This window comes from Pieris napi, chromosome 12 (assembly GCF_905475465.1).
Source record: "Pieris napi chromosome 12, ilPieNapi1.2, whole genome shotgun sequence".
Taxonomy (NCBI): Eukaryota; Metazoa; Arthropoda; class Insecta; order Lepidoptera; family Pieridae; genus Pieris; species Pieris napi.
The window spans coordinates 10,130,259-10,141,097 of NC_062245.1; the positions used below are offsets into that span (position 1 = coordinate 10,130,259).

General features: G+C 33.9%; 1 protein-coding gene across 1 annotated transcript; it reads right to left on the reverse strand.

The window, feature by feature from the left end:
* Window positions 1–1,878: 1,878 nt before the first annotated feature.
* LOC125054889 (zinc carboxypeptidase-like) lies at window positions 1,879–10,633 on the reverse strand. Its single transcript, XM_047657033.1, has 9 exons — window positions 10,465–10,633; window positions 9,513–9,643; window positions 8,964–9,042; window positions 8,009–8,174; window positions 6,777–6,937; window positions 6,388–6,475; window positions 4,992–5,194; window positions 4,327–4,414; window positions 1,879–2,208 (listed from the first exon to the last, which is right to left on the reverse strand). The coding sequence occupies exons 1-9, from the start codon at window positions 10,612–10,614 to the stop codon at window positions 2,024–2,026; spliced, it is 1,251 nt and encodes a 416-aa protein (XP_047512989.1). The 5' UTR covers window positions 10,615–10,633; the 3' UTR covers window positions 1,879–2,023.
* Window positions 10,634–10,839: the final 206 nt, after the last annotated feature.

A 10,839-nucleotide genomic window follows, 5' to 3' on the forward strand; every position in this document is an offset into this window, starting at 1 on the left:
CTCTTGTTTGGTCGAATCGACCCTAATGGCCCACGATGCTAAATGGGGATTTACTCGAGCGTCGTAGAGACCTATTGGGATGAAAAGCTTAGATAATAAGAAGAAAAAAATGTTATATGATATATACCATTTCATCGGTGGGGGAAGCGGCTATAGATTGTTAAATATGTAAAAAAAACTGTTGCATGGACATCCTCGAGCGCGTCAGATATTGATAGCATCAATGCCCTACGTATTTTTAATAATGTACGTATGTTAATCTGATCGTTTGCATGATGCGGGTGGTTGTATTTAAGGGTTGAAAATGAAATAAAAATAAAAATTATCGAGCGCGTCAGATTTTCTAAGGGTGTGTTAAGTGCACCAAAAAAAAGCTCTCATTCACTAAAAATCGCAGTTTTGAAATACTCAAGCGCGTCAGATTAAGATATACTATGTGGTTCATCTTTATGTTCTAAACGTACTGTCTCATAATCTGACGATTATCTAGAGGGATTCGCCTGATCTGACAATTTTTTTTAGAAAAACGGTTCACCTAAAGGGCCATCCCTGCAACTTCCCGCTAATTCCATTCCTGGGCGCTTAAAATTGATATTTTGAGCTCGTTGAGTTCAAAGAAATAACATTTCTATGCATTTGAGCTCTCCCAGCTCGAAAGTCTGATAGAAGTTTCATAGAACACTATTTTTGGAATTTTCAAAACCGCAATAACTTTTGAATGGATCAAGCAATTTTCACGTGGTTGGCGGCATTCGACGCAGTTGTATCACCCTCATAAGTAATTTTGCAATTTTAATTGATCGAACCACAAATTTCGGAGTAATCCCGAAAAAACACTTTTTCGGGTTTCTTTCGTTCACGATATCTCTCGAACTAATCAACCGCTTTTGATCAGCTTGGTGGCGATCGACGTGGTTTTTCAAGCTCAAAGGCGGATTAGTTTTTGAAGTTGATCAATAAAGAAACCACTTTAAAAAAAAAAATATTTCTTATTTTTATAAGATTTTTCAAAATTTCTCAAAATCTATCGGTCCGAATCGGTTCAAATTCACAGGAAATGTAATTTTGAGGGAAATATTTAGAACGCCGTTTAGTAGATTCCGATCGGTTTAAGGAAATGTAGGCATCACGCAGCTGCACGCATTTAACTTTATCGACGAATTTTTGTTATTTCGGCTTGCGGAAATCGTCAGATTATATATTTTTCATTATTCTTGAATTATTTCCTTCAAAATAAAAAAAAATTAGCTACGCTCGAGAATGTCGAGATGACGTTTTTTTTTACAACTTTGTTGCCCTCCCCTTTTTTTCCGTCACTCTCAAATTGTCAGATTAGTGGAATATACACTTTTTAGGATGTAATTAACTCACCCTACCTTAATCTGACGCGCTCGGGAATTTCTGATGGTCATTTTTTTTTTACTAATCTGATCCTGTCTCCTTCACGGGCGGCCTTATATATGGGCCTCATATTTTGTGGAGGTACTTAACCGGGTACAAGGTATCCCCCTATATATTAATCTGCCGCGCTTTAGTAAATCCCGAAATCCCCTCTTGGGCTCCCCTACCATAAATAGAATTCGGAAATACTGTTAGCATAATTCAAGCAATGATGTCAACTCGAATTGTATACTCAATGTATACATGTATAATATTTAATTGTTGTGCATGGACTTATATTGGCTAAATATTAACGAAGGTCAAACGTTATACGTTATCTTCCGAAAATTATAAATAAAACTAGGTAGCCTAGGGTTGCCTGGAAGAGATCGTTTGTTAGCGAAAAGGCCGCCCGTTGCATCCCTTATAATTTTTATGTATTATGTTAATTGTTTTTCTATGAATCTAACGAAATGTAAATAAATAAAACATTCATAATTCTTTATCATAAATGATGTTTTAATATAATTATTTCTCAGGTGATGTATTTTTATCTTCGTCAATTATGCATAGTAGATGATGAAAAAGGAAAAACATAACTTTATATTTTGTTTTTCTTAAATGTCTATGTTCATCCAATAGACTAATAATATCCAAGTTCTTTAGCACCATCGGCGAGACCCAGCATCATCTGCACAACTTCATCACCCTGTTCTGGTATTTTCTCTGGAGGCCAGTGGAACGATGAGCCCCTCAACTCGTATGTGTACACTAACGGAGTTTTAAGGGCATATCGTACCCAGTCCATACTGCCACCTGACGCTTTATCTGAAATAAATTACAAAAGATTTGTGTGATCTGATCGAATTCATTAAGATCTATTCATTTATTTCAAGTTCAACACATCATACCTATATAATGCTATATCTGCAGTATATCTTACAAAGCTATCTTTTATAAAATATATAACAATATTATATACAATATATAATGGTAAAACATAAATGTAAAAAAGAATCAATTTAAAAATAATAAATAGAAATTAAAACAAATTCAAAAAGTTTGGTTCCTGTGGCAGTGTACCTTTAACGCTGGCATCATGGTTTATAAGAAAATAAGTACCTACGTCTATCGGTCCTTAGGATCGTTAGCGTAATGGGTTTAGTTATGGTAGAAAGTAAACAATAATACTTTAAAACAAAAGTTATGTAATAACACCCTAAACGCAGGAACAATTAATTTCAAACAATGTTGGATCTAAATTGGAGGGCGCCACAGGATCAAACTTTAAATTAAGATTAATTTACTTGAAATTAAGGCTTACTGTGTGTCTTAAGACTAAGAAACAATGTATTTATGAATATTCAAATACAGAATTAAATTAATGAAGATGGCTGTGATATACACTATTAGTATAAATCTTGCTGGAATATGAGTGGCTAATGATCTTAATGATTTTAAAACTTTTCAGAACAAACACTTTGCAGAAAACGATATTACAAATTAGAGTATTATATTCAAGATAAAAATACTTGTAAACATGCTGGTCCTGCTCCATAGGACAATCAAACTAGACAACATCAACTGGTTGCTAATTTAGTTATATATATTTATATTTGCTTTAATTTTTTTTTAAACCAACTGACGTAACTCACTCACTGTTTGACTGTATGTTAATTACTTATTTTATAAATAAAACTGCTGAAAAATCTATAGTTGCAATATTTATGAATATATGAGGACCATGTATTTACATAATAATTTAGTCACCTGCTGCATTGTTTTTAACACAATGCGCCTATTTTATTTTAGTATTATTCTAGATAGATTGTCTTCACATATAATTATCAAATCAATGTATACAAAATATTGTAAAAACTATTTTAAAAGAGTAAGTATGGAATTTCTTGCCCATTCTTCTAGAACTAGAGTCATTTGTTTTTTATATTCTTGATTACAATAATGATTTGACTTGACTTGATTCTAAAGACAAAATCTGACATTCGTGCGTCAAAAGTGTATTGCATTTTGAATTACAAGACTCATACTTGGTGCTAGGTTTCTTATTCTCACCATAAGACCTTAAGACACTCTTATTATTAATCTGTATCTTATGCGCATTCCTAGAATAGGGCTTTTATGGCTCACGTCTTAGACACGAATAGTATGTGAATTCTATCAAAGATCAGCCAGCTCCAGACTCTCGCAAGGCGTTGAGACCCTCGCCACCAATATTGGCGAGTCGAGGCTGCACGAGTGATAGTTATCCACGCTCTCAGTTTATTTAGTTGCTCACTACGTCAAACCGTGATTGACTTGAAGATTAATACTGCGTAAGCTATTTTATGTGCCTACCAATATTATAATACGTTATTATACGTTATAACATAAATATAAACAAAAATATCATTTTAGTTTTTAACTGTATTTAATTTTTATCTCATCCAATCAATTGAGTTCCATATGATTGGTTCCATTTGAAAAAAATCTACAAAAGCTATACACAAATCGTTACTCCCCAACATTATAAGAAAATGTGCGCGTCTACAGTATAGAAATTAACAATAAAGTGAGCAAGCGAGTTTGGTTGATACCCTCGCCTCGCTTCCTTTGAATCGTGTCCCAAAAACCGACAAAGAGCGTAGAGGCGGCAAGGCGAGGCAAGGCGGCTCGCGTCCCCTCGTGTCGCCTCGTGGAGAGTGTAGGCAATAACATGTAGAGGCGAAAATAATTTGCGGTAAGCGGCTATCGACAATTTGGATTGACAAAGCGGACCGGTCTGGTGAACATTATTCTATTATTATCTATATCTGTACCCAGTGTACAGATAACAAAATATGTTATTTTTTATTTAAATTATTGTTGTGTAAAAATACGTAACTAGTACAGTTTCGTATAGAAAATTCCTTTATTCATCTCCATGTAAATTGTTAAGAGCTCACTTACACAAAGTTTCCGCGGCTGTGCCTGGTCCGTCATATTTTTCGCCGTTAACTCGACTTCCATATTCGATTGAACGCTTACCAATTTGGACCTGTAAACATAATTTTTTTCATCATTTTGGAATTCTTAGTATGTTTTGAGTACTGCCTTGGTTTGACATCGCTTATAAACTTATAAGCTCCCAGAAGTGTGATAAAAAAATAAAATCAGTAGCGCTACAACCTCTTTAGGTCTTGGCCTCAGATTTTTTAATCTGTTTCATGATCATTTTTAAATCTAATAGGCAAGTAGGTGATCAGCCTCCAGTGCCTGACACACGCCGTCGACTTTTTGGGTCTAAGACACGTTGGTTTCCTCACGATGTTTTCCTTCACCGTTCGAGCAATTGTTAAATAAATGCACACAGAAAGAAAGTCTATTGGTTTAAGCACAGCCGGGGATCGAACCTACGACCTCAGGGATGGAAGTCGCACACTGAAGCCACTAGGCCAACACTGCTCTCCCAGAAGTGTGATACGCGGAGAAATAATATTTTAACATGCAAAACTATGTAATGCATGGTTGCGACTGTTATAGGAAAATATTCCTATAACACAGCGAGATGTTCAAAAAAGACTTTCCATACATATATTTGACTTGTATGATCCAACAGGATGCAGTCAACTTACCAAATCATCATAATTATCAACATGTTCCACAGAGTCGGAATAAGGCAGTAGTAACAGCGAGGCATACGAATGAAAAGCAACATAGAACAGCAAGTTGTCTATGGACGAGATGTATTTCGAGAGAGTTCTTGTTTCAATTTCCGAAAACGGCTTGGAGCCGGCATAAAGCTGATAATCGCACGGACGACTCGATGCTGAATGTTCTGGAAATAACATCTTCTGTTATGTTAAAAAAACTACATTGTATTGTATTCATCTCTTTCTATCAAATTGTTAACGTTGGCGTTAAAAGAGACAAATGTAGTGCTCTAATAAAAGTGATAGGACTTATGATTAAAATTTGTAATTAATATCGCGGAAAAGATTGCGTCGATGGTTTTTGGTTTGTTTAATTAAATAGATCTTAAGGTGTAAATGAAAATCATGGAAATAGTATCGTCATTTATATATATATATATTATATATATATATGTCACCGTAAAATTGTAAACACCTTTAGATTGTAATCTATCTCGCGAGATTGTAAACTGTCGAAAGATTGTGAACCTCAACGAACATTACAATTTAACGTATTCCTAACTCTATGGACTATATATATATATTGTCATCTAAGAAACTATTTAATGAGAGCCAAAATTCCAAATAGAATATGTCCATACAGAAATTTCTTTGTATTGTGTCGATTTAACGAGGTACTTCTCAACAGTATTACAACAAAGGGTCAAAATAGATACAAAATTGTTATAAGTAGCATGCCTGACCTAATAGGTGACCCAACTTTAATTGGCCTGTCTTGGTCATACATTTCGCTTGTAATTGCAAACAATTCTTTATACTAATATATGAAAGATTACTCAATCTACGTCTGATAGGGCAAAAATATAGATGAAAGAAATGATGCACACATAATAATTGGGATGCAACCTGATCAGACACGCTGGCCCCTTCCCATCTACATGGAACCAACAACAGAGCTGGTGCGGCTTGTGAAGCGGCTGAAAAAGCTAAATGCAAATACAGGGGTCTAGGCTCAGAATATGATTTTGTCCCATTCGGTGTCGAGACCCTTGGTCCGTGAGGACCTAGCGCTTAAAGGCTTTTTAAAGGTTAGTCGACATCACAGGAGACCGAAGATCTGGCAGCTACCTCGGACAAAGAATTAGTCTAGCTATTCAAAGGGGGAACGCTGCCAGTATCTTCGGAACCTTGCCTAAAGGGACTCCTTTTAATAATATAATGTATTTATTAGATACATGTTAAGGTTAGTTATTTATTTATTAATTAGAACCCTCTTATTTAATTTAATATCGATTTTCTCTATGTACACAATAGGTATGATGTATTTATTTAATTATCAGAAATATACATTATTGTAGTATTATTATATATAACTTACGGCCCCAATTGTAGTCCCAGTTCCTATTGGGATCAGCCCCACGGCAGCCATTTGATGATAAAGATCGTGTTTTTCTCCAATATCTATCCTGGAACACAAGATTTTATATATTATATTAATTATTTTATAAATTAATTTATGAAGCATTAATAGTAGCAGTAATTTACACTGTACGCACGAATTCCGATACTCGCTGAGGCTTTACGGGGAGTGTCTTCAAATAATGGTGATACGAAGAAGATATTCTTGCTAGCGGTGTTTATTATAAAGGTTTTAATTTATTTATTAATAATATATATGCAATCAGATAACATAACTTATTAAGGAGGCAACGGGCGGAGTCGCTGACAAGTATTTCAAGTATAAGCCGTACCAAACATATTACTCACAACATTGTAACTGTAGTGGTATCCATCAGGATTAACTGTGGGGAAGATCCTCCAATCGAACTGATCTCGCAGCCTCCTTATGTCCGGGTCGCGGCTTGTTAGCAATTGATTGATGAAGTAAGTTGTCGTTGCGGGCGCTATCCACTCGCGTGCGTGAATCCCTGAGGGGAAGATTTTACAAGTTTTAGTAATTTATTTCCACGTGATCAACAAACACTAGATTGTTGGTTGAGGACATTATTACTGCTGAATAGTATAAGCTTTCTTCTCTTTCGAGTACATTAGAAGCGATTTGTGTATATTATAATTAAGAAATATAGTATAATATGACCCCAGAGCTGGTGCTTGCCTCGCTCAACAAAAAGGATCGCAATAGAGCGAGGAAATGCTGCCAGCGTTAAAGGTACACTGTCACGGGGACCAAACTTTTTAAATTTGTTTTAATTTTCTTTTTATTATTTTTATTAGTATGGATTTTATTTAGTCTATGTAGGTTAAAAAATTGTATGTATTTGATTGTTATGATTACTATTAAACACTTTATACATATGTATTAAATAATAATAAAAACATTTACGTAATATTGTAGTGACTGATTCTTTAATGCAAATCGTAAATACCTAAATAGAGAACATACTTTTGATGGTGAAAATATTTCCTAAAGATTTTTCAACTATACACGTGCCGTATAACTAGAAGGTCTTTGGTACGATGCTTGATGAGACAATCGATTTAAGTTACAAACAACAATTTTTTTGTCCCATACCTTACTACATATTACGGGTTACTTGGTACTCAAAGTTGGTACTTAAATGGCCCTAAAGATATTGCATGATATAATAGGTTAAAAATATTCTTACTACTTCTAGAACTAATTAGTTTTAGAAAACAAATGGCAAAAATCATAAATGAAGAATTAATAAATTGCGATAGAAAATTTTACAGAACGAACCAAAGTAAAATTACGGTAATAGAACGAAATGCACGTTTATTACTTTGACAAAACATTACCGACATGGTCTATTGACTCCGGTATTGTCATTTAAAAGCAGTACAATCAGTTAGAAAATCATAAAAGAGACAGAAGTCTATGTATTTTCTTTTAGTTCCCGTTCTGCAGCTCAAATACGCAAAAACATTTTGTTCGATATTTTCAAACTAAAAGTACCAATATTGCCGCCTCCAAAATCTTTTGTATTCGAAATCTACAAAAGTGAAAGATATTGTCTCACCCGATTCAATGAAAAATACAGGTTTTCCGGTTTCCCTCTGTCCGTTTTCATAAGGCGTATTAATTCTTAATCCTAATATTTTTCGTCCTTCGTAACTTTGGCCAGCTACAATCAACTCTGTCCATTCGGGATTGACTTTTGTTGTATTCAAGATAAACTGGTGGATCTGTAGAAATATTTATTCATTAAATAGAAAAACAATTACGAAGTGTTATAAACTTTATATAACCTGTGTCAGGGTTGCCAACTTTTTCATAACAAACTTAATAGTAAATTCTATAATATATTTTTAAAATTTTTATATTCTGTTTGCAACACGCGTGAGTGCATGAGTGTGTGGGTGCATGTGAGTGAGTGAATTAGTGAGTAATGTGTGCACATACCCGGTGAGTGGGTACATATTAAACAGCCTAATTAATTTATTGTAGGTAGATTTATTCTGCCAAATTCTAATTAGAAACAGTCTATTATAAAAATCCTTTTAAAATTATAATAATACTAGCTGATCCGGCAAACGTCGTTTTGCCATGTTTATCATTTATAATAAAAAATAGGGGTTGATCGTAGAGGGGTGAAAATTAGAGGTTGTATGTATTTTTTAATGCTGTATCATAAAAAAAATAAAAATTAGGGGTGGACTACCCTTAACATTTAGGGGGATGAAAATTAGATGTTGTCCGATTCTCAGTTATACTCAATATGCACACAAAATTTCATGAGAATCGGTCAAGCCGTTTCGGAGGAGTTTAACCACAAACACCGCGACACGAGAATTTTATATATTAGATGGCCCTAATAAAGTTTGCTCCAATACCAAACTATATATTTATAAAAATAAAATTACAATTAAGCCATCCAATTAATATAGCAACGACCGGATCAATTAAATTCTTTACAGGGACTCTATGTCTACAGCAGCCTACTCATACACATAGCAATATACTTTTATACTTACATCATTTACATCATAATATGAATTCCATGAAAACTTCTTTATACGCCGACGCGTATTTCCTTTTTCTAAGCGGATTATTCTAAAAAAAATAATTTTAAATTTTGTATTCTATAATATCATTGATCATTATGTACGAACCACGTTTTACGGCTTTCATTTTTTATTTGTAGGATATTTTCAACAAAATTAAAAATATAAGTAATCTATAGGGTCAGACCCTATAGTAGGGGAACATAAATAACAGCCCTAATAATCAAAGGCTGGCCACGCACTCGCGAGCCCTCTAGCATCACTGAGGTGAGCTTTCTGCTCGTTTGACCTCTGTACTTTAAAGAAAAATAATAATCTAGGCCTTGAAGAGGGAGATGCGCTCAGTTGCTCCTCATCATCATCACCACTAACCCATAAAGAGGTGCTGGTTTTCAGAGCTCCTTTACATGGCTATACAGTTACAAGTTTATAAATGTTGGAAAAATAAGTTGTGGAAAGATATTCACCAAGTCTTGATTAATTTTATTTTAATTATAAGAATAAAAAGTTACAACTTACTCGGATATATCATCGTGTAAAATTTTAACTTTTAAGTTTTCCTTTTTTACAGCTTCACGAAATAATGATACTAAGTGAGGAGAAAGGATAATTTCTGATTTGTTAAGAGATTCCGAATGTATAAGACTTTCCTGCAATTCAAAAATAACATTATTAAAATATAATATTGCTGACGTGACTTAATAACTAAATTATAATAAAAATCCAGTGACGCTATGTTAAGGCCTCAGATTTCTGTAAGTATCTGTTTCATGATCATTTGTTAATCTAATAGGCAAGTAGGTGATCAGCCTCCTGACACACGCCGTCGACTTTTTGGGTCTAAGGCAAGCCGGTTTCCTCACTATATTTCCTTCACCATTCGAGCGAATTCGCTCTGGACATGGGCTTTGTGTCTATGTGGACGTTAAATGTTAACATGCACACATGCACACATGTGCACAGCCGGGGATCGAACCTACGACATCGTTGCTACTAGAGCAACTGCCCAAAAACAACAAAATTATAATAATCATTATAAGTATGTCGAGTGTCATACCGATAGTTATAGGTTTATCAATAGTGGCTAAACACATTCAATAATTAAATGCCTCTAGAAACAACCATTCTCTAAAAACAGGCTAAAAAAGTACTTGGCGAAACAATATTCCTATATGACATGATACGACTAATACATAGACTACAATTACATTTAAAACAAAATTGTGGGCTTAAGTGGCTTTTTCTTTGAGGGTCTCAAGTGGAGAAACTGACGATACACCGGCTACGCTGTGCAGATTTTATGATAATAATAATTAAAAACAAAATTTGATTATCATAGTTAAAAAAATATTCCTTTTTATCATTATATTTATGTTTGTTTTCTTAAAAAATATTTATTAATAATGTCAATCAATAAAATGTAGTCTCCAATTTTTTAAAGAATAAAATTATTTTAATATTAAACACTTACGTCCACATTGAGCATGAATTTTCTCAAATTCTCCAATCCCTCTCTACTTCCGGTCAATTCATAGTATTTATAATCTTTATAATCTCTATATTTGTCTATAAAAACGGCGTGAGAAAAATATAGAAAATTAAGAAAAAATAGCAGCAACATGACTGAAGAGAATGAAGTGGAAAGTTTTTACTTATATTTATTACTTACACATGTATTACAATGGTACTTCAATTATGTTTGTTATGTACTATTATTAAGGTATGTACACACTTATTATAAAATAATATATTTTGTGAGGTTATCCGTTCATTGCTTTTTTGGACAAGTAGAAACTAGTCTACCTGTGTGCCGCGAAATATTGTTTTGCAGGGAATCTAAACACGA